At 42.1% G+C, this 23,563-nt stretch overlaps 1 protein-coding gene across 4 annotated transcripts in view; it reads left to right on the top strand.

The window, feature by feature from the left end:
- Bicc1 (BicC family RNA binding protein 1) overlaps positions 1-23,563 on the top strand; it is a 225,194-nt gene that overhangs the window by 64,682 nt on the left and 136,949 nt on the right. For 3 of the 4 annotated variants that reach the window (XM_021173984.3, XM_029482953.2, XM_029482954.2), the window contains exon 2: positions 17,277-17,323. In XM_021173984.3, coding sequence (XP_021029643.1) covers positions 17,277-17,323 — 47 coding nt within the window. Of the gene's footprint in view, positions 1-17,276; positions 17,324-17,934; positions 18,216-23,563 lie in introns of those variants that run through there. The other variant, XM_085842873.1, reaches the window with a different exon arrangement.

Raw genomic sequence — 23,563 nt, 5'->3', positions numbered from 1 at the left:
CCAGGCAGGCGTTGACTTTTCTGTGTAACTGATAAGGATAGCTTTAATATCAGCTCCTGTTTTACCTCTGAAAAGGTTTTTATAATCTCTCTAGATTCTCTACAAATCAGTGAAATTTCCACAAAATGGTTTAATGGGAAAATGTTAACCTCATTCCTCATGCTAAGCACTCTCCCTCGAACAGGACTTTTCCCTCATGTGCTATGATGAGAGATACAGGCTGTACTCCAGGAAAGGTGGAATAGTAATTTTAAAATCAGGAATTTCTTTTTTTTAATGTTTTGGGAAAGAGCAGTGGTGGAGAAATTTGCAGATGGTTTTTCAGTCAATTTCTTTAGAGAGTAATCTGAATCAACATTGATTTTTCTGATCTAACTATAAATCCTTTAAATTATTAAAGACGCAGATGAAAGCAACCCTTCCTCTGAGTTCCCTCTCTGTGTCTCTCTATCTCTGTGTGTCTCTCTCTCTGTGTCTCTCTCTCTCTGTGTCTCTCTATCTCTGTGTCTCACTATCTCTGTGTCTCTCTATCTCTGTGTGTCTCTCTCTCTCTGTGTCTCTCTCTGTGTCTCTCTCTCTCTGTGTCTCTCTCTGTGTCTCTCTCTGTGTCTCTCTATCTCTGTGTCTCTCTCTCTCTGTGTCTCTCTATCTCTGTGTCTCTCTATCTCTGTGTCTCTCTGTGTGTCTCTCTATCTCTGTGTCTCTCTATCTCTGTGTCTCTCTATCTCTGTGTGTCTCTCTCTCTGTGTCTCTCTCTCTCTGTGTGTCTCTCTCTCTGTGTCTCTCTCTCTGTGTCTCTCTGTGTGTCTCTCTCTCTCTGTGTCTCTCTCTCTCTGTGTCTCTCTATCTCTGTGTCTCTCTGTGTCTCTCTATCTCTGTGTCTCTCTCTGTGTCTCTCTATCTCTGTGTCTCTCTATCTCTGTGTCTCTCTATCTCTGTGTCTCTCTATCTCTCTGTGTCTCTCTATCTCTCTGTGTCTCTCTATCTCTCTGTGTTTCTCTATCTCTGTGTCTCTCTATCTCTGTGTCTCTCTGTCTCTCTCTGTCTCTCTCTGTCTCTCTGTATTTGCCTCTCTGTCTGTCTACCTCTGTCTCTGCCTTCCCCCTTCTCTATTCCTTTTCTCACCTTGTCCCTGGGGAGGTTTGGGTATAGCACCAAGCAAGTGGCTGGTTGCCTGAGTGGGGACATTTTCTTTTAAGCATTCTCAGGCCAGTTCCTGGGTTCCTTCCATTTCAGCAGCAAGAGAGGGCTGAGAGAAGGGAATGGCTTTCTATGAACAGAAGCCACGAGATGTGTCCACAGAGGTGCTCTGTGTAATTCTGATCATCTTTCACAAAAACCTAATTTAAGGGGGAGGGAGAGAACTACCCGAGTCTCTGTGCATTTTCTGATTCATTACATTCTTGGAACTTTTGATGAAGACTTTAAAACAGTTGCTGTAGCATGCTCGCCGTGAAGTTCAAGTTTCTACTTTCCCATTTCTGGGCCAGACTTAGCTCCCTTTTATCTCCCATGATCCCCTGCAAGTGACATTCTCAGAGTTCATTCAGAGGGTGACAGAGGTCTGCTCACAGCTCTTGCTGTAAGAACTAGAGGGTAACATGGCACCCTATTTTTCAAAATCATTTTTTGCTGGCTGGTGATTATTTTTGCAAAGGTGGTTATTTGGAAAGCCAGCAGCTGGGCAGTTCTGTTTATAGCCACCGAGTAGGTACAATTAAGCGGAAGGCATTTAATGTGGTGAGGACAGCATCTGGGATCGGAGAGTCGGGCTGCTGTAGACAGGGTTGGAGGGAGGTCCCACCAGAATGTGAGGGTTTAGGGCCTAAAGAGAGAGCTGAAAAAAAAAAAACCCCGCACATTCATTTTTACTTCATCAAGCTTGGGATAACCTTTCTGGAGATTTGAATTTAAAATGCACACCTGGCTTTAGTTAGATCTGCGAGTAATGACCAATTCACGGTATTTCATGTTTCTCACAAACACTGAATGATATAATTAGATTTAGGAAAACCCTTAGTTGGTTTTACTCTCTGTATATAATGTTTGGAAGAGCCTTTTTTTTAACTTAAAAAAATTTATTTTCATGTGTGTGTGTGTGTACCTGTGTGCACATGTGCACAGTGTATGTACATGTGCACAGTGTGTAGATGAATGTATGTGTGTAGGCGTGCATGTGAATATGGAGGTGAGAGGACAACTTTCAGGAGTTAGCTTTTCCCTTCCAGCTTGTGTAACAGGCACTTTATCTGCTGAGCCATCTCGCCAGCACCCAGGAGTCATTTTCAATAGTTTATCTATAGTGTAAGAAAATTGAAGGCAATAAAATATAATCATAACCTAGACTTCTCCCTGAGTGTCTCTAGTTTGTGTGTGTGTGTGTTTAAAGGATAATCATTAAAATCATATTTTAGTTTTATGAGCGCCAAATGCTATGCTTAGTTTATTTTTTTTTAGTAGTTTAGTATATCATTTTCCTTAATGGCCATAAAAATGTTTGAATGCTTAAATCAGTGGTTCTCAAACTGTGGGTCGTGACCCCCTGAGGAGCAAATGGCCCCTTTACAGGGCTCTCCTAAGACCATCTGTGTATCAGATATTTACATGATGATTCACAACAGTAGAAAGTTACAGTTATGAAGCGGCAACGAAAATAATTCTATTGTGTGTGTGTGGGGGGGGTTCACCACAACCTGAGGAACTGTACTAAAGGGTCACAGCAGGAGGAAGGCTGAGAACTGTTGGCCTAAAACTAAATTTTCTTAATTCTCACATCATTTTTCTCTCGGCTTTTGCTGACTATATGTTTGTCAGATGAACATATTTGAGTCATTAACGCTTCCATTTTTGAGGCCTGACTGCCTAGCAGGAAGAATTACTGGGTCAAGTACAGAGAAATAAGTCATGCCTCTTATAGATCAAATTAGTCTACAAGATACCTGTGTATTACATGTATGGTATTATACGGCCACCACTAATTGCTGATTATGACATTATTAAATTTCAGAGCTATATGCATTATAAAATACCCCCCCCCCATAAAAGTTCCTGAGAGATCATATATAAAAAGAATTACTTTTCAGAGCTGGAGAGATGGTTCATCCATTAAGAGCACTGGCCACTCTTCCAGAGGACCTGGGTTTAGTTCCCAGAACCTACTTGGCCACTGACAAATGCCTCTAACTCCAGTGCCTGGGGATCTGCCACCCTCTTCTGGTATTGGAGGGAACTGCATGTGCACTTAAAATATGCAGGCAAAACACCCATGCACATAAAAAGAAAAAGAAAAGAAAGAAATAGGAAAAGAAAAGAATCTAAGAAAGAATTGCTTTTTAAACATTTCCAAAATTAACAGATTGCATTAGGCAGCTCTCTAGCACCCCAGGGGCAGGTTGGTTTTGACAGAGGTTTCACTACACAGTCGCTCGACCCCATCTCTTCGGGCCTGAGGCAGAGCCTCATGGTGAGGTGCACCTGGCTGAGGAAACTTCTTCACGTTCCAGAGGCCAGAAAGGAAGGGAGATGGGAATGGAGACTGTGATTCGAAGGATATGTCTATAAGGCCCTGACCTCATTTCCCAGGCTCCACCCTTTCAAACCTTCACCCCATCACTATTCGCCAGGGCCAAGGATTTTAACTCTAGAACCCTCAGATCTAGATGATAGCAGACTTACCCAAACCAGAATGATGACCTAGAAGTTATTATTTTTGCTTTATTGTTTTAATTATATGTTTCAGAATAAGAACTTAGAGTTAAACACCCAGAACTGTTGCCAATTGGCAGGAAACAAAGCCACCCTTAAGCTTCCAGGAAAGCCTGACTATCCTGGGGCAGATGGATAGTCTGTACCTTTGACAGCCAGTTCCTTGAACTTCAGAAAAACAAGTTTCAACAGTGTGAACAGCAGCCCACAAACCCATCCAGGAGTACAAATACACACTGTCCCACTCTGCAACTTCAGTGGATACATTTTAATCCAGATAGAGTCCGACTCTGTAACAATTCTGGGAGTCGGAATGCATTTATGGTTTAGGATATGACCGCCAGGTTTGCACTGTAGGTGCACAGACACATTTCTTGTCAGGAAACGGAGGTAATGGTGTCCTGTTCCAACTTTTATCTGAGGCCAAAGGCTATTACCCTAAAATTACTCTCTAGGCATTATTTGAGATGGAAACCACATTTAAAGGTGAGTCTTCTACCTACCAATGAAAAACAAAATTCATGTTAACACAGCGAGGGCTTTAAATGGACTAAATTGTAATCAGATGTGAGCTTCGGAGCTGGCTGAACCAAAGCAAACGATTTTTTTTTTTTGAGATATAAGTTGATGGCTTAGTCCTTCATACCTTCATCTTTTTTTTTTAACCTAAACATCTCAAGTGGAGGAGGCCTGTATAATTTTATACAAATAGGCCCATGATTTATCAGCCACAAAATGCTTAAGTTAGGAAATGAGATCCCTTGAATGTTTTCGTAGGCCTTCTGAGCAGGCTTGCCTTGATTTACAGTGACTTGATTTTGCAAAGCCACAGTTTTTAGAAAGGCTGAAGCAGAACCTGTTGGGATGCTAGCCAGGTCCATGCGGAGTGACTACCAGTCTCGCCTTTGATTTCAGTCATTGCATGTAACTATGGGTCACAGACTTGATCTTCTGGAGTAGGAGAATGTCCCCCAGTTCTGCTGGTCCATCTGCCTGGTCATTCCAGAACTGGCCCTTCCAATGACACAGAGCATGGGGCAGTCTTGGAGACACAAATAGAGGGGAGCAGATTTAGAGCTGGAACCAGTTCTGTGTTAAAGCAAAATCATGTTTCTACATAACTCCTTAGTCTTGAATGGCAGCTTTTTTTGTTACAATATTTTATGCTGAGCACCCTGGAGGCCACATGGCCTACCTGTGTAGAGTGATGAGTGTTCTTAGGTTAACTCCTTCTTGGCATCTAAGTAACCATGTTTCTTTATGTACTGAGGTGAAGACACAATGTAGATTCTGGGGAGAGGAACCGCTTGCTGGGGTGATAGGAAGCTGACCTGAGTCTTAGTTGATGGTGGTGATTTTTAAACCATTGAACTTCATATTCCTCCAAAACACAATTCAAACACAGATAATACTAGGTCAAGAATGAAATTAACTAAAAGCGCAATTTATAATTTTTATAATCTATGAAGGTTCAAACATTCTACCTGAGAATCTGTAGTTGTCCTGGTGTCTTGGCTAGTTTGAGTAGATACAATATCTATAATAGAGTATTATAGATTAGATAGCTTGTAGACATCAAAGACTTAGTCTCAGACCTCTGGAGACTGGAAACCCTAAACTTAAGGAGCCTCTAGATTTGATATCTTATGACGTCCTACTTTGTGTTTCATAAGGGCTACCCTTGTGCTGGGCTTTCAAGTGTTGGAAGAGTTGAGGGATTGTCGTAGGTTCTGCTTTATACGGTCACTAATCCTTTTGATGACAGTGCCACATGCAGGATCCAACCATGCCCCAAAGGTGCCAAATTTAATCCTACATTTCAGGGAGAGGATTTCACATAACAACTTTTTCCGAGAGCATTTGAGCCTAAACATAGGACAGATAAGGTACTTTTTGTTTTCTTTTCGAATTTTAAGCTAACCCAGGCTAACAGAGTAAAAGTATCACCCAGCAATACATACATGATTTGAAAATGAGATGGTGTAAGGTGGTTTATGGGACATTAATGTCCTTTTCCTGCGATGTCTTGTTTCTTGGTTCCAATCATGTTTGTGTCTGTTTCCTGAATTGCTTAGATGCATAGCTTCTGCCCATTAGTTAATGTTAGATGTCTTCACTATATAGGAGAGGTCGTTTTCTTATATGTAGATGTCTTCTTATGTAGGAGAAAGGACCCAGTTCCCCCCTATCTTCCCTTTTTTTCTCAGTATTTTGAATATCAAGTTTAGTTAATTCTGTATTCAGTATTTACACTTTCTGTTGTTACCTGAGCATGTCAGAGAATATACAAGTACCATATTTTTGCCAGAACTTTGTTTTTCCTTGAATTGGTAATTGCCTTATTGTTTTTCTGCAGCTCTAACAGGTTTGTTTGTTTGTTTTTTCTTTTGCCTAGCACAAATTCTTTCCACACCCTGTAAATCCTCTTAGATTTATCCTTTCCCTCATAGTACGCCATCAGATAACAAATCAGCTACTTAAAAAAAAAAAAAAAAAAAAACGCCTTTCTCTGACACTGACAACTTGCCCTCTTGACGTCTGTTGCTCCTCTTCTTTTACTTTAAATTCTGTGCCCTTATTTTCTCTCCATCTCGGGGACTGAACCCAGGGACTTGTATTTGTTAGGCAAGAGCTCTATCACTGAGCTAAGTCCCAAGCACCTTCCTGTACCCCTTCCTTCTGGGCTGGCTTTCATGCCAGTGCCTTTGAGACTTGGGATTTTGCTTCTGTCTCTGAAAGCTCCCCCACAAGCCTTTGTTTATTCAGTTCCAAGTTTCCCGAGTCAAGGAAAGTCCTGGGCTCTCTTGGGTCGTTGGAGGATACAAATGCTACCAGTGAAAGTTTCAGGAAGGGGACTTCTGTTTTGCTTTGTTTCTTTGTCAACTTTGCAAGCCCCAAGACATTGTTACATTCTTCTCATCTGCTGAGACTTCAGCCAAGTTTTGGGTTGAACATTGTTTCCTCTTATCACTTGGGGCTTTTCTCCATCATCAAGAAGCTTCCTGGGGCTTGAATGAAAGTTTTGATTCCATCTTAATTGGCTATGACTGTTTATTTATTTATTTGGTTTGGTTTTTGGTCTTCCTGGAAGCTCTTAAGGCAATTTCTCTTTCAGATAATTGTGAAATTTCAGAAGCATATGCCTTTACTTGAGTGATTTTTCATTCAGTTGTAAATATAGTTAGCTTTGTAAATCAGGGAAATACCACTTTATTCTGGAGGATGTCTATTCTATCTGATTTTTAAAATAGTTAATATTTTATGTATTTTCATAGGAACGTACAGTTGGTTGTAGACTCTTGGATTGACATTTAACAATGTGTGTATGTTTTCTTTTCTTTTTGGGAAAACACACACAAACACACACACACACACACACACACACACACAGATACACACTCTGGTAGAACTGGACTGTTTCCATATTGTCTTTGGGATTTACTGCTGTGAACAGACACCATGACCAAGGCAACTCTTATAAGGACAACATTTAATTGGGGTTGATTTAGAGGTTCAGAGGTTTAGTCCATTATCATCAAGGCAGGAGCATAACAATGTCCAGGAAGGCATGGTACAGGAGGAGCTGAGAATTCTACATCTTCATCTGAAGGCCTCTAAGAGAAGATCCCCTTCCAGGCAGCTAGGACTAGGGTATTAAACCCTACACCCACAGTGACTCACCTACTCCAACAAGGCCACACCTCCTTATAATGCGACTTCCTATCCAAGCATATATAAACCATCAAACATATTTGAATGTAAGGAATTTCTCTCTTGTTCTTTAGATGTTCCCACTTAAAAGTATCCCTCTTTCCAAAAATTTCTTTTGTTCATTATTATCTCCTTTCTGATAATATTAATTGGAAATAAAGACATTCTCTTCTCCCTTCTCTTCCCCAGTCCCTTCACCCTTTTTTTCCTCTTTCTTCCTTGTCTTATTTCCTTTCCTTCATCCCCTTTTCTTCCCAGCTTAGTCTCCTTCTCCACCCCCCTTTATGTTTTGCTTCTCTTTTTGCCTCTATGGCTAAGAGCATGAGAAGAAAGGAGATCAATTGTTAATTCATGGGAATTTGGGCCAGGGGTACAAGTAAGCAACAGAACCGCTACAGTAGCCTCAGGTACCCACCGAAGCGATTTTTAAAGTTGCTTTCCCCTGAAACAGTGTTTTCTGGACACAACCAAACTTAACACACCTATGAACCCACAGAGACTATGGCAGGACACACAGGGCCCACACAGGTTCAAGACAGGCCAGACAGGGTCCAAGTGCTGAGAAGAACGAAGTGGATACAAGCTCCCACCCATAACCCAGAACCTATCTCCACTTGCTATCTTCTTGGGAAGGAAAAATTGATTTTCTCAAATGGAATCTTACTGGGTATTTAAACCACACTTAGGGTAGGCCCCATGCCCAGCAGCACATGGCCATGGCCAACACAGAATGAATTCAATGGTATTTTTGTAGACTGTTTTTCTCATATGGTTTTGTTTGGGATATTTTTGTCTTCATGGCCTTTCCGCCTTTTGCCTTTGTGTTTTTAAATTGTTTCTTGAGCTTTTTGTGTGTTTGTTTTATTTATTTTAAAGTTTTACCCTGGTTCTCCTTGTTGGCTTGTTTGTTTTCTGAAGACAGAAGAACAAAGGATGTGGAGTTGGGTGGGTGGGGTGTGTGGAGGATCTGGATTGGGAAAGGGAAACCTGTGATCAGAATATGTTGTATAAATTTTATTTCAATTATATACATATACATATACACATACATATATGTAAAATTTGCATTTCAAGCCAACAAAGACTATAGAAGTCATTGGAGGAGTTCTGATCGACTTGAGCCACTGAGGACCACTGGGGCTTTTGTCAGGTGTCTGACTATACTGTTCCACACATGGATAACACATCCAATTTCTTGGAATGATGAAGCCTTGCTGATATCCCACTTCTGGTCAGAATCTCAGTGATTGCTCCTCTATACTCAGAGTCCAAAGTTCTCTATTATCTATGAGATTTTGTATCAGGAAACATCGATTATTATAAATGTAAGTTAATAGGTATCCACGAAAATCTGAGCATATACTACATGCACACATGTCAACAGATTAATATGAACCTTCCTTGTAATTGGGGGAGCATCTGCTCAGACTCATTACATCATGGTTTGACTATGATGCCTTTTTTGTGGACTAGTGATGCCAGCACACATCGATGGAATTTCAGTCGAACTGGTCAACCACAGCTTGGGTAATGGCAAAGTCTTATGTTGAGGCTCTGTTCTTGGCTGTGACATTCCTAAAGCACCACTGAGCCTAGCTAACACTGTCTTACAACTCTGGGTGTTTGTATAGCGTCAGTCTAGTTCAAACAATTTTGTCAATAATAGCTAAAGGATATTCATTACCTTTGTCACAGAGTTCTGGACACCTAGCATCCCATAATGAACTTACACAACCTGGTCAACACACACTGTCTAACCCAGCAGTCACTAGCTACATGTGACTGTGAGAACATGAGACACATAGTCTGAGAGTTCAGAAGCACAGGATCAACAGAGCAAACAGAGGACTTTAAAGACAGAGCAAGACAAAAGCCAAAAGTCTCACTGATGTTGGACTACATGTCAAAATGATAAGACCTTTATATAGAAGACTAAACAGATATTACTAGTAAAACTGATTTCACCTGCTTGATCTCCAACCTTCTTAATATGGTTATAAAACTTGGAATTGCATCAGAGGTGAACATCATCTTTCCACTGTACAGCAGCACGCTGGGGACTAATAATTCACGTTTGTGTTATACAACAAGGATCAGAAAGATGCTAATGTCAAGTACAGCCCCAGGCTCAAAAGGACTTAAAACAAACATTTCCACATGATGGGAACCAGTACAATGAGACCTGGGCTGTAGTTGTCTTAAATTCCTGGGGACATTTGAAAGAGGGAAGACAAGGGTTTGTTGGTATTGTTGGGAAGGCAGGAAGTATCAGCAGTTTGAATGTATCATGCAACATTGAAGTTCATTTCTTTAATGTCTAGCCCCAACCTACAGCCATGAAACCATTTAAGAGTTTTATGTGGATAGCTGTTTAATGGGCTGAAGTTTATATTTCTTCTGGTTTGCAATAACACGACAATAGGCAAGTCAACTTGTTTCAAATCAGAAACAAATGTGTTCCAGGCATATCTGAAGGTCTGTGGATAGGGGCTGTCTGGTTTACTATCTTTCCCACAAAACCGGGGTCTGGGGAAGGCATGCATGCTTTCCATCTGGGCTATATAAAACCTTTGTCATCCAAGATCTGAGTAATGTCAGTGCTTCAGTCTTGAAAGTACCAGCAGGTTTGGGACTCAAGTCTGGCAAGATGCTCTCTGTTCCCACTGTGCTCCTCTGACATGGTGCTGTCTGTCCTGCCTCCTCAATTAGTCTCTGTCTTATATATTTTCCTGGCTGCCTTCTAAGCTGAAATGACACTGTCACAAGCCAATAGTGGCAATAACTTGTTTCACTCTTCAGTAGGAAGGTAGATTTGAGAAGGATTTTATTCCAAACCCAAGAACTGAAGCAAGCTATTAAATGCTTTTTCTAAAAATTTCCCAATGTTTCTACTCTTCAGATGAGAACTGTGAGCATTTTGAGCTTATTTGTTGGGCTTTCCTAACATATATACACACAGAAATAACATGTATGTGTTTATTTGTGCTCATGTGCACATTGTTATACAAGAAGGCCACCATCCTGTGATCTCTCTCTCTCTCTCTCTCTCTCTCTCTCTCTCTCTCTCTCTCTCTCTCTCTCTCTCTGTGTAGTATTTTGATCATACTTTTTCCATCCCTCAGGTTCCCATCCCTCTCAGAATCTCCTTACATCTCTAACCACTTGACTTCCTTGGAAGAAATTGATTTTCCCTTTGCAAGTGGAGGTCAGTTGGAAATAGATTCTTGGTTAGGGGTGGGCGCCCCTGTCTTTCTGTGAAGACCCCATGCATGCTGCCATGGTATCTGTGAGTTAACATGTTGTTACTTCTGTTGCATCTGGAAGACACTGGCTACTTTGAATCCCCATCACCTCTCAGCCATACAAGGTCTCCACTCTCTCTTCTGCATAGCTCCCTGAGCCTTGGGGGAGGGGTTTGATGAAGATATCCTATTGAGGGCTGAGTACTTCTAAGTCTCTTATTCTCTGTACATTGTCTACTTGTGGGTTTCTGGGTTGATTGCCATCTCCTGTTAGAAGCTTTTCTGATGTGGGTTGAGCAAGGCACTGATCTATGGGCGGAGCCTTATGATGCCAGGAGTCATTTTAGTGGTGTGTTTCTTTAGCAGAATAGTAGTAGATTTTCCCTTAGGCCAGTGGCCCAGTTTATGCCACAGTGGAACCAGTATATCTTGCAGGAATTGTAGGTTGCAAGTTTTGTTGCTGGGTTGGCGTCTACCTTTCTCCTGGAGTAGAAGCCTAAACTACATCTCATTCCCCTTTCAGTAGAACTGGCCACCTCCCAGGGAAGTTTTCCGGAAATGGTTTAGTGTGCAGAATACAATGTATGGTATAGCTTTTTTTCATAGCTAAGTTAAAGCGATTGGTAATTAAATATATTCGCAACATTGCAGGCAAGAATGGTGCTTCTTGAACAGCAAAGTTTGTCCATGTGGTAACCAGAAAGCAACTTTGTTGCACATATGCTCTAGTAGGTTGTGCTCCAAGTAAAAAAGCAATAAAACAAAACTTCGTGAGATGGATTTAAAAACAGGGCTGGCTGGAGAGTTGTCTCAGTAGGTAAAGTGCTCATTGCTGTGCAGTGTATGGACCTGAATTCATACTCCCAGAACTTATGTAAACCAGGGCAGGGTAGTGTGGGTCTGTCATCTCAGTTCTCCTCTGTGGGAGACAGAGACTTCCCCAGAAGACCTCAGAGTTAGTGTGGTGGAATCACAAAGACGCTTTCGAAATAAGCTGACTGATACCCGAGGTTGTCCTCTGCCCTACATACGTACACAGTTGCACATACGTGTCTCTCTCTCTCTCTCTCTCTCTCTCTCTCTGTCACATATACACATATGTGAAAAGGAAACAGGAATGTATATACTTGAAAAAATCATTTTACAGTTATTAAAAATTATTACATTTATTTATTTGAGTGTGTATGTGTGTGTGTTTGTGGTGCACGCCACAACATGCTTGTAGAGGTCAAAGGACAACGTGTGTGTGTTCTTTTCCCTTCATCCTTGTGGGTCCCAGGGATTGAACTCAGGTCATCAGACTTGGTGGCAAGTACTCTTAACCAATGAGCCATCTTGCTGCGCTACAACTATTATTTTTAATTTAAGCTTTTTTTTTTTTCAGGGAAATCTCATTGTTTGTCTAGGTCATGCTGAAAGATACTTCATATTATGTTTTAAATCTAAAATTCCTCATCCCTGTGTTTTTAGACTTAGGTCCACGAAGCATCAAATGCTATGAAAGAAAAAAACAGTTGGAAAGGAAAAAGATATTTAAACAGAAGTTTCCTTGAGCCCTAGGAAGACTTTAAAAAAGAACCCCCAACCCCTTTAATTCGGTAATTACCCAGGAGTGCTCTGGAGTTGGGGGGCCGTTCTGGTAATAGTTTACACCTGTTTCAACCTCTCCCGTTTTTATTGGCAGGGACTGTGCCATCCCATATTTCTTGTGAGGTAAAAATATGAAATAAAACATGGCAGAGCCCTGGAGAAACTATAATAAACATAAAAACGAATTGTTCAGCTCAAAACATGAAACTCATTGCCTGCACATTTAGCCAGCCATATTTCAGTAGTATCGAAGGAATTTAATCCTGGAGTTGTGTGTTAGGAAGGAGGGAGGCAGCTGCTTTCATTGGCAGGAAAAAGACAAGGTTTTAAAAATCCAAGAGAAGTAAGCTTTGGAACATCGTGCCAGTGTGATAGTGTAAAGATTGGTGAAAAAAAAAAATAAAAATCACACTAAATTGTGATGCGCTTTCCATGTTTTTGTGGGAGAAGGGGACAAAGAAGTCTTACTGTGAAGGGCTGCAGGCTTAAGCTTAAGGGAGAGTATCTTTCCCACAGAATATAAGAAGACTTCAGTGGTCATCAAGCAACCCCCCCAACATAAAGCATAGGTCGGTTTATTTCATAGGCAACATTTTCCTTTCCAAACATATTGAAATGCTTTGGGTTAAGATAGTATTGTGTTTCTTATTTTTCCCTTGGAATACAGCTCTCTGGTGGTCCGCCCAAAGTCCTCTTTCCTGGTCAGGGATAGCAGTAGCTTAGCTGTGCTGCTTCCCCGTGGGGGACAGAACTGGATGTAGCTTCTATTACAAGAAGAGAAATAATCAAACTCGTGTAAAGTTTAATCTGGACAGCACTGGCGGTATGCAAAGGTTTCTGGGAAGGTTGGTGGTAGAGCTAAGTTGTCATTCTGCTTTTGCCTCACTGGTTGGGTGGCTTTGGCTCTTAGCATGGTGAGGGGTGTAGGCTGAATAAAGGTCTGGACATGGCTGCTTCTTTGGCTTGGCAGAGGCCCCAGATATTTGTGGATGGAGAGTAACCGTCTCTGTTTTATCATGGGTCTATAGACTCAGCATGTCAAATGTCTTGAGTTTACATTGAGAAAAACATTCCATGTTGATCCCATCCCTCTCCCCCCAAACTGTAACTTCTTGGGAGGAACTTGGGGTTTCCATACTGAGAACATCGGGTGCATTTGAGAGGAGGACTCTCCCGTTAGAGCTCTGAAGGACCTGTGTTTGAGAGAAGAGAAGAAGGCAGGGGCATGCTGTTCTCTCTTGACTTCTACAGCCTTTTCAGATGTGTTTCACAGAGTCAGTAGAAGTCCCCAAGGAGGTCCAGCAACCTCAGGTCGAAGTACAGAGAGTTCTTACAACATGTCAGGCATAGATGAGCCCAAAGTGGTGTCTGAGACAATGATTCAACCAAGCATCCAACCAGGATGTTTTGCCTTGACTCTAGGAACTTAGGAAAAACTCACATCAGAATTTAAGGAAAGCCAGGCTCATCTGTAGTTTCTTGTCCAGCTGGCTTCCCTTGCTATACCTACCTGTTTGTGAATTCCATCTCTCAGTTATCCCGTAGACTCATGGCTCCACAGAGCTTATGTTCAAGGTCCCTTAACAGGAGCTTAAAGCTTCTTGTTAAGAGCCATGACATCCACCTGGCTTTGTCACCTCACACACGCATGGCAGCTGTTCACATCATCCCAAGAGGCTTGAGTGCCACAATAATGCATTGCTGGATCCTATTTGCTGCAACAAATTTAACGACAGCCTATTTTTAATTGTTCATTTTATGATTATCTGTTAATTGTTAATTTCTTACTGTGTTTAATTTACAAAGTAAACTTTATGCTAGGTATCTGTATGAAGGGACAAGTTGCATAGGTAGGGTTTCTTAACTGAGGTTCAGTCCTCTGTCTGTGGCCTTAGATTGTACACCTTATAAATTGGGGTAGGGGTGGGTGTTCTACAGAAATTTATAGAGTCAAAAAGAGCCATGATCTTTGATACCAGTAAACATCCAGTTGTGACTCCTTGGCCTGCTGTTTCTTTTAAAACCCCATCAACATTCTAACAATACCTATTTCTGATTGATCTTTAGTGTTCTACTCAGTTCGAGAATGTAGGCCATCATATATTGGTTCCAATTGGAGAAGTTTCCTTGCTGTTGTTATTTGAAGGTGTTTGGAGGTTATGACATGGTGAGCTGACTCTGAGTAGAGCGGTCTCCTGAAGGGAACATCTGTAGTATGTTCCCTTTGCCTCAGGGACTTGACATTTGCAGATACTTGCTCTGAAGGAGACTATACAGTCAAAGGCATATTATTTTGTTTCCAGTATGGATGTTGGAAAATATCTGAGATGCTAAACCTTCTCTCTCTAAGGGAACCCTTGCTGTCACTAGATTTCTTTCAAATCTTGTTGTACTTGCTACTTTATTTCCATGAAGTTGTCAGTGAGTGAACACATCCCTTTTCAACTATTTTTATCCTCAAGTAAGGACTTTGCTCAAGAGTTGGATGGCCTGCAATGTCTCGAAGACATTTGCTGTTTGGTTAATATCCTTAGGGCTAGGCTGTCAGTTTTATCCTGCTAGAAGAAACCTTTCAGACCCTCCAGCTGGGGTCGATCAGTTGTTCTGAATTCAGAATTCGGTTTTACTTTTTTGTTGTTGTTTGTTTTAGTATATTAGTATTGACATGTCTCCAAGTTAGGCAGTTGACCCCACAGAATAAACACAAGGCTTTTCCAATGACAGGGCCACCGAGTGTGTATTGACTGTATGGGGTTGGTGCAGAAGGGAGTATAAGGGGGTTAGCTTTAGGGATTAGTGTCTATTGCTGATGAGATAAACTGCCACCATTCTCTTGGCCCAGAGCAGATGGCATTCACCATCTTACAGTTCTGAGGCTAGACGTCTGCAGTGGATCTCTCTGGGCTAAAGTCAAGGTTTTAGCAGGGCCATGTCGCCTCAGAGGCTGTAGGAATCCTGCATTTCTTTGACTTCCAGTTCTGGAAGCCATTTGTATTCTTTCTCTTGTGGCCCCCACCTCCTCTTTCAAGTCTTTCTCATTATTGATCTCTGTCTTGTTTCTCCCCGGTGCCTTTACTGTCACGATGTCCTGTTGTATCCTGATTCTCATGCTTCATTATTTTAAGGATGGTTATTTGGATAACCCAGGGCAATCTTCCTCCTTCTATTATGTAATCCCAGGTCTCAGAGGTTAGGATATGAGTATCTTTATTATTTCAATCCCACCACATATTAGATAGAATTATTATATTTCATTTTAGCTCCTGTTTTCCTTTATCTAATTGTCTTTGGAAATACCAGAAACATGTTTTCTGTTCTGTTGTTTTGATAAAAGAAATGTTGGTTAAAAAAAAAAAGCACTTACATATAAGTAGTTGTGAAATTTCAGTTGATGAAAGAAGAATTTAAGCTTTATCATTTGTTACTTCTGTTTGTGAGACTCACAGTAGGGGCAAGTGTCATTCTTAAGGGGACACTTCTTGCATCTTTAGTCATTTTAACAAGTGCTATGAACATGTGCATATGAACACACATGTGCATCTACAGGCACATACACATATATACACATACATATAAACATCCACATACACAAATACTAATACGTGCACGTATTCTAACAATACGTGTAAATACTAATACACATATTCATGTCTTCATACACATTACTCATGTACACATATGGCCATATGGACACATACATACATGCATGTATTCACACATATACATTCCCACATGTGCACAAACACATACAAACATGCTACACAACGCATGTGTCTGGGTCACCCTACCTTCTGGACTTTAACATCCAGGAGCTGGTGCTCCTGCTTCTGCCTGTCCAGTCACCACTACTACATCTTTGCATCTCTTGTTAGAAAGAATCAGCTTGGGACTGTGATAACCATGATATCCCTGTGCTGATGGCTAAGTCTCTTCCCTCCTCTCCGATTCTCCACTCATCACTGAAAGCCAATTAAAACGCTCACAGGTCACAGGGTGTTTCAGGACACGGTAACAAACCCCTCATCCCACATTAAATTTGTTGTTGGTCTTGACCTTGACTGCCATTGCTTATTCTTATGTTGCCACGTTTCCTGCTGTAGGAGTGAATGGAGGAGGGGATTGAAGTATTGCAAGAGATGAACTGAGGTCCAAGTATGGCATTTTGTCATTTAAACTATTGACATAAAACACAGCCCTCACCTCAAAGAGAGTCAGTCTATTCTGAAGCCAAAGATGAGTGACTTGACCTGGGGACATGGATTCAGGTTATCCCAAGGAATGTGTTTCTACAAGGAAATGGTTTCATGAACAGCTTTTAGTAACAGACAAAAGACCTATTTCTAAGGCACTTTTGCAAGTAGATTGGTGGGAATATCGGCACCTGGGTTGCATGGAAGTGGGGAACCTGCTGTAGTCTCAGATGCTAAGGCCCTTCTTTGCTTGGATTTGGTAGAAGCTAGTGGTTTGCTGAGTTAATATAATCACAAAAGGTATCACCCCAATAATCACAAGGATGTTGCTTCAGACACAGATGTGATCAGTGACTTAACAGGACCTAAAGATAACCCAAACTTTCCAAATCTCTACGTTCAATTAGTTCTAGCCAGATATCCGATATAGACATACATTTTCATACATGGAAACTTCAGTTCCCATGAGCATAAAACTTAACCAGCTCAGAAGTGGGCTGACTAGGATATGCCCTGATGCCCAAGATCCATTACAGATGGGAAGTATGGGGAACTATAGCTTTGATTATGGTTCATTCTCCCAGCTTTGTTAGTGTGGAAGGGTAGGGCAGCTTCCATCTAGCATGGAGACAGACTCTCTTGGGTCTTCCACTTAATCAAGAATGGGTAATCAATAAGATATTGTATCTCATGCTTCAATTCAATCCCTGATGAGGTCTGGATGGGATTGTCTTTATCTTTGTGATCACAGCCCTGGTGCTTGAGGGTTTTAAATATAAACATTGAAACAAAGAAAGTCTTTTTAAATGTGTACATTTTTTTTTTTATTTATTTACAGCTGCAGCTGAAGGAAAAGGCCGAAGTGGGGAAGACTTTTTTCAAAAGGTGAGTGGCATTTTGCCCTTCTCTGGCTTGGGGGATGTATAGGAAATCCCCTTGTGTCTGCGGCTATGCTGGTGATGCCGGGCTGGTTTCTCCCACCCAGGACAACACCGACCTGTTCTACTCATCTGCTCTTGGCATGTTCCTGCTCAAACCGTGTCTGGCCTAGAGGTGGGTGGGCATCTCTCACGCTGTCCTTCTTTTTAGTGAGCAGAACATGGGTTGGGTTTTGTAACAAGTGACAGGATGTCTCTTCAGAACTGCTTGCTCAAAGTCGGGACCATGCCTGTTCTGTCTCCTCTGTCCCCTGAATGTTCTGACCGTCAGTGAAGCCAGTTGGGCCCATCACACACATAGCAAGGAGAACTATGGTCGGGTCCAGTTGTGAAGATGATGATGAGAAATTAGAATGCTAGCTGATGAACTTGAGTTCTCTTCCTCAGAAAGCCTTTGGTTGGGAGGAGGCTTTCCCTTTTGAAAAGATGGGCTGGAGTCCGTGGTTTTCATTCCTTTTCTCCTTGTATCACTGTGCTCAAACCCCAGCATCCAGATTTGGAGAGCACATTGGAAGAGACAGCCACAGCAGAGGAAGCCGGGTGTGTGGAGGAGGTTAAATAATAATGGGGAGGGAACCGTTGGGAAGTCGTTTTTATCTTGTTTTCCGTATGGTACATGTTTTGTGGTATGGGGAATGGGTGTCAAATTCATCATTCATCTGTGGCTCCATCCAAAAGTTTGAAAAGCAGGCTTCCTTATACCTGGGGCTCAAACTGTTTCTCCATTTTGAAAGTATTTATCTGTCATTTATCTGTCATTTATCTCTCCTGCATGCTGGAGAGAAGAAAACCAGCCAGGCAAGTGTGCCTTAGGTGACTACATGGTACCTGCTGTATAGGTATGTATGTATATATATATATATATATATATATGTATATATATACATGTATGTGTATATATATATATATACATACATATATATATATGTGTGTGTGTGTGTGTGCACATATATATATATATGCATATACATGTGTACACACACATAAATGTATGTATGTATGTATATATCCACCATATATACATACATGTGTATATGTATCATATATGTATATCATATACATATCATATATGAAACATGTATACATAAATGTATATGTATACACACATATATGTATATATCATTCATATATCTGTTTATCCATCTATCTGTCTGTGTCTGTCTATATATCTATATTCACACAGCTGTGTAAATGGAACCACGTGTCTAAATCCAGGCACACGTCGTGTACTACTCGGGCTCTTACCTGGAAGTGCAGAAGCCACTCTTGTCTTCAGGTGAAAAGGTCTGCAGGTTTGTTGTGGGAGGGACTGGTGCCCTCAAAGGCTTTGAAGGCTCATGTTGGAAAAAATCAACTTAATAAAAGGCAAATGTCCAAGTTTACTGGAAAGAACATGTCAGTGTTTGGACCAGACAGCAACAGAACCATGACTCTTCTGCAGAGTAATGAGGCATGGAGGAGCTGCCACCTAACCATATACTCTCTAGTTTCCTAGAGTGACACACCGGTGCTCCCACACATCTGTTTGTTTGAGACAGGATCTTATTCTGTAGCCCAGGATAGACTTAAACTCAAGGAGTTCTCTTGTCTCCGAATTAGTGCTGGGATTGCAGGGGTGAGCTGGTATACCTGGTGGTTACTGTGTGTCTGTAAAGGAACATACATACCCTCTCTTCTAACTGTTGGGGTCTCCCTCCCCCCCTCCTCTGTGTGTGTGTGTGTGTGCATGTGTGCTCGTGCTTGTGCGAGCGCCAAACAAACATTTAAACCCCTCTGTTTCCGAGACTCAAGTTCGATTCATCTGGAGATTTTCAGACATTTTTCCAGGTCTGGAGAGGTTGGTTTTTCTCCTTTATTGTGACCCTTCTTAAAGAGGGGAGGAAAGACGTTGTGCCACTTTGCATTATGTGTTGTGGAGATCTATGTAAAAGTCATATTAAACATGAGAGTACTTGCTGCAATATGCTAAATTGCTCTGTGTCATCTTTTTCAAATTAGAAAAATAGAATATATTGTTTGGAATAGGGAATCACAGAAGCCTACAGAGCTTAAACTAGAATTTAACAAGAGTAAAGTTTGTTAAATACCATGTCTGTCAAGCTACTATGGTTACTGTCTTTCTGCTCCTAGATGTCTTCTCTCACAGAACCCCAGTTACTGCTTCTACCAAAGATATGCTTGGTTTTCTTTCTTCTCTCTCTCTCTCTCTCTCTCTCTCTCTCTCTCTATATATATATATATATATATGCACACACATATACATATATACACATATATATACACATACATATATTCATAGATATACATATATATATATCATACACATATATGTGTGTGTGATGTGTATGCATATTTGTATATATGCATGTGGAGGCCAGACATCTCCTAGCTCTGTGCCCATTATTTTCTCATACCATGCATGTTTTCTTGAAATGTTTTATATACATGATGGGGTAAAAGACTTAATGTTCTGTCACTGGGAAAACGAGCAACTCCGTAGCTTAAGGAATGGATTCGGTGAGTTTGGCAGTCGGTGCAGACTTGGTTTTCTCTGGCCTGTAACATTCAAGGGGATGCTGGTCCAGATTTCTGGTTATTTTCTCCCATCTTACAGTGAGAGAGTTAGGGTTTCTATGGCTGAGAAAAAGACACCATGACCAAGGAAAACATGACAGATACGGTGCTAGAGAAGGAGCTGAGAGTTCTGCATTTTGATCCAACTGCAGCCAAGAGAGGTCTATCTCTCAAGCAGCTAAGAGGAGGGTCACAAAGCCTACCCCCACAGTGACACACTTCCTCCAACAAGGCCACACCTCCTAATAGTGGCCCTGCCTGGGCAAGCACTACAGAGAGACTATTGAAATAATTTTGGGGGGCATTTCTGCCCCACACTTTCTCATTTAGCTCCCGCAAAAACAAATATCAGAATTTATTAACAAGCTAAATTGGGCAAGTTCTGAGACTATCCTAACCTACATCCCTGCAATAGCCCCTATGTCACTTGAAGTCTGGATCTTGCCCGACATGCTTTGATTCATATGTGTCCTTAGGGTGAGCTTCTCTTTGCCAACTGCTCATGGTCCATCCTGCCTCATGGTGATCTTTTTCTCCACCCCCCTTTTCTCCTTATGGTCTTAGTCTGGGACTCCCCACATTTCAAGTGCCCCCTGCCCCCTGTTGTGCCCAGTCACAGGCTCTAGGCTTTTATCCTCCAATCAGAGATTACTGGGGAGCATTCTCTACAGCACATTGTCAATACAGTGCCCTTGCCCAGACTGCAACCTGATCTTGGGCACAGAACTCAGCATCTGAGTACACGGCACATAAGACCAACCCCAACAAGAGACCCAAGTTCTTGCCATGCAGCTGGCTCACTCCTAAAGGCATGGGGCAGTTGTGTCCCTGTTTGAATCTGGCTGCCACCACGTGCAGGCATGAGCTCAGAGTGGATGGGTCTATTAAGGTATCGCATGCTGTGTCCTTGAAGCCAGGCCTGGATGGGAAGTTAAATGTAACCACAAATAGGGCAAAGAGTGAGAGGAGACAGCTGGGGGAGGGGTCATCTGGAGCAAAAGAAAAGGGACTCTTCAAATGCTTCCCACCAAAAGCTAAATGGTTAGGAAGACGTGTGGTTCATGTGCAGAGCCATCACATGGTACATTTTTTTGTGTCTCTGGGCTGTTGGAGCGCACATAGGAAGCCCCAACCCCATGAAGAGTTTGTTTTCTCTCTGCTCTAGAGTCTAGCTATGTAGGGTTGGGGGTGCAGACAGGGTCTATTCGAGGACCCCGGGGTAGGGTCTGATCCATGTCGGTCTTCTTGTTTGCTGAGGTGTCATCTGCGCATCAGCTGATGTCTGTTGCATCTTCATGGGGCTTTCTGGTTTTGTACATCAGTGTCTAAACTTCCCTCCTTTGCTAAGGACACATTTTTGGGGGGGGTTGGGGTTACTGTTGCTGTGATGAAACATTGTAACTTAAGGCAACTCCAGGGCGAAGGGTTTTTTCCCCCCCTTACATTTCGACACTGTTCATCATTGACAACGGTCAAAGCAGGAGCACACAGGGCAGGAGCCTGGAGGCAGGGGATGATGCAGAGGCCACAGAGAGATGCTGTTTTACTGGCTTGACCTTTCTTCTTCCAAGAGGGGAGAAGCAGAGTGCAGTCACAATCGAATCATAGCAAAACCAAACTCCACAGGATAAATAACCCCACATCCAGTGTCTGGGATTCAGTCACAGTCTTCTGAGCTCCTTTAAAGGCTTTGCTACCCGTACACACAGCTTGTCTTATAGGTTCAGGCTGGCTCCCGTCCATGGCTGCTGCAGTCCTTGGCTGTTGTCCCATGGTACTGGGATCTCCAAAGGGATGAGGGCTCTAGCTTCTCTAACAGCCTCTCCTGGGCTCTATTCAAAGACTCCTGATCTTTCACCTGGTACCAAGCCTCAATTTCTCTCTCTGACCCATTCAATCCTGGGGCTTCAGCAGCCACTGAGGCTGCACCTCACTAATGGCTTCTCCTTGCTTCTCATAGTGTTGAGCCTCAGCTCCTTTCTACCATCCCTTCCTGCCTTTAAAACCAGTACAACCTGGGAGACTCTTCCATAAGACAGAGTTCAGCTGCCAGTACTAGGCACAACTTTGGCCTAACGCAGCTTCTGTGTGCTAGCCCTGAGGCAACATTCCCAAGAAGATTTCACCTCTGTGATGCAGGTCTCTTCTTAATCACAACTGATTCTTGAACCACAGCTGACCAGCATCCCTTGTCCCAGCGAAGCCAAGGCTTTACTTCAGTAGTGTTGGTCTGTTGTTGTTAATCCCACCTAATTCTTCAGGCCCAGCTGAATTCTTAGTTCAGAATGTCAAACAGCCCTGATAGTCTTTGTTTCTCTCTGAATTCTCACAAGCCAGACCTCCATTATCTGCATTTCTCTCAACACTTCCAGACTCCTACAGAACAGCTCACCAAGCATTGAACACTCAATGGCTTTTCTAGCCCTGAGTTCCAATGCCCTTCTACAATCCTCCCCAGAATATGACCAAGTCTGTCACAGCAACCCCCTATTATCCTGGTGCTCATTTCCCTCCTAGTTAGGGTTACTGTTGTGCTGTGGTCAAACATCATGGCCAAAGACAACATGGGTAGGGGAAGATTTGTTTTTCTTGTATTTCTACATCACAGTTCATCACTGATGGCAGGAATCAATGCAGGGCAGGAACTTGGAGGCAGGAGCTGATACAGAGTCATGGAGGAGTGGTGCTTACTGGCTTGCTCATCATGATTTGTTCGGCTTGCTGTTTTATAGTGTCGGGACCACCATCCCATGGGTGTACCACCCCCTTCAATGGGCTGGGCCTCACTTATAGAACATAGACTTGTCTGATATTAAGGAGGTGATTTCCCAGTTGAGGTACCCTTTTCTCAGACGATTATAATGTGGGTCAAGTTGATATAAAAGTAGACAGCACATTCTTTATACAAGACTAAGGGCCCACCCTATTCTCTGTGGTCACATGCGGTGATTTTTAACTCACTACATCCGTCGTTGCCCTGTATCCGAGTAAGCTGCTGGGGGTGAAGGATTCAATATATATCATCCTGGAGGAAAGCTTAAACCTCTTCACCTTCTAATGTAGGAAATGATTCTGTAGGAAATATTTACGGTCACAGAGAAATAGACCAACACAGTAAAGTGCTGTTTATTAAATGTATATATTCGGTTTGATTGACATATTTCAATTGCCTGTCATTTATTATTTTTTTTTCTATTGCCATCGTTGCAAGTCATCTCTAAACAAAAATGCAATCAATCTGAGAAAGGAAAAGACTTAACCTGTGATTCCATACATTATATTGAAATAGAACCGTAGATGTAATCATTCTTTTGCTCGCGTATATGAAGGTGACTTTCAGTATTTTCTGGGTAACAGGGCTATGGATTAAACTATTTGCACTCTGTGTGTGTGTGTGTGTGTGTGTGTGTGTGTGTGAGAGAGAGAGAGAGAGAGAGAGAGAGAGAGAGAGAGAGAGAGAGAGAGAGAGAGAAAGCTTGCTTTGCAACGTTCCCTAACAATTATGTCTTTCATTCTTTGGCTCTGTCTATTCTTTACAAGGGAGGGAGTGGCTCAGCTTATCAGTGGTCTCTCTAATTTGTTCTCCACGCCTAACAGCAACTTTCATCTCAGC

The sequence above is a fragment of the Mus caroli genome, unplaced genomic scaffold (genome assembly GCF_978045245.1).
Source record: "Mus caroli unplaced genomic scaffold, Mus_caroli_1 scaffold_9, whole genome shotgun sequence".
Taxonomy (NCBI): Eukaryota; Metazoa; Chordata; class Mammalia; order Rodentia; family Muridae; genus Mus; species Mus caroli.
Note: the sequence above shows the minus strand (reverse complement) of the source record. Positions and strands in the feature narration are given on the sequence as shown.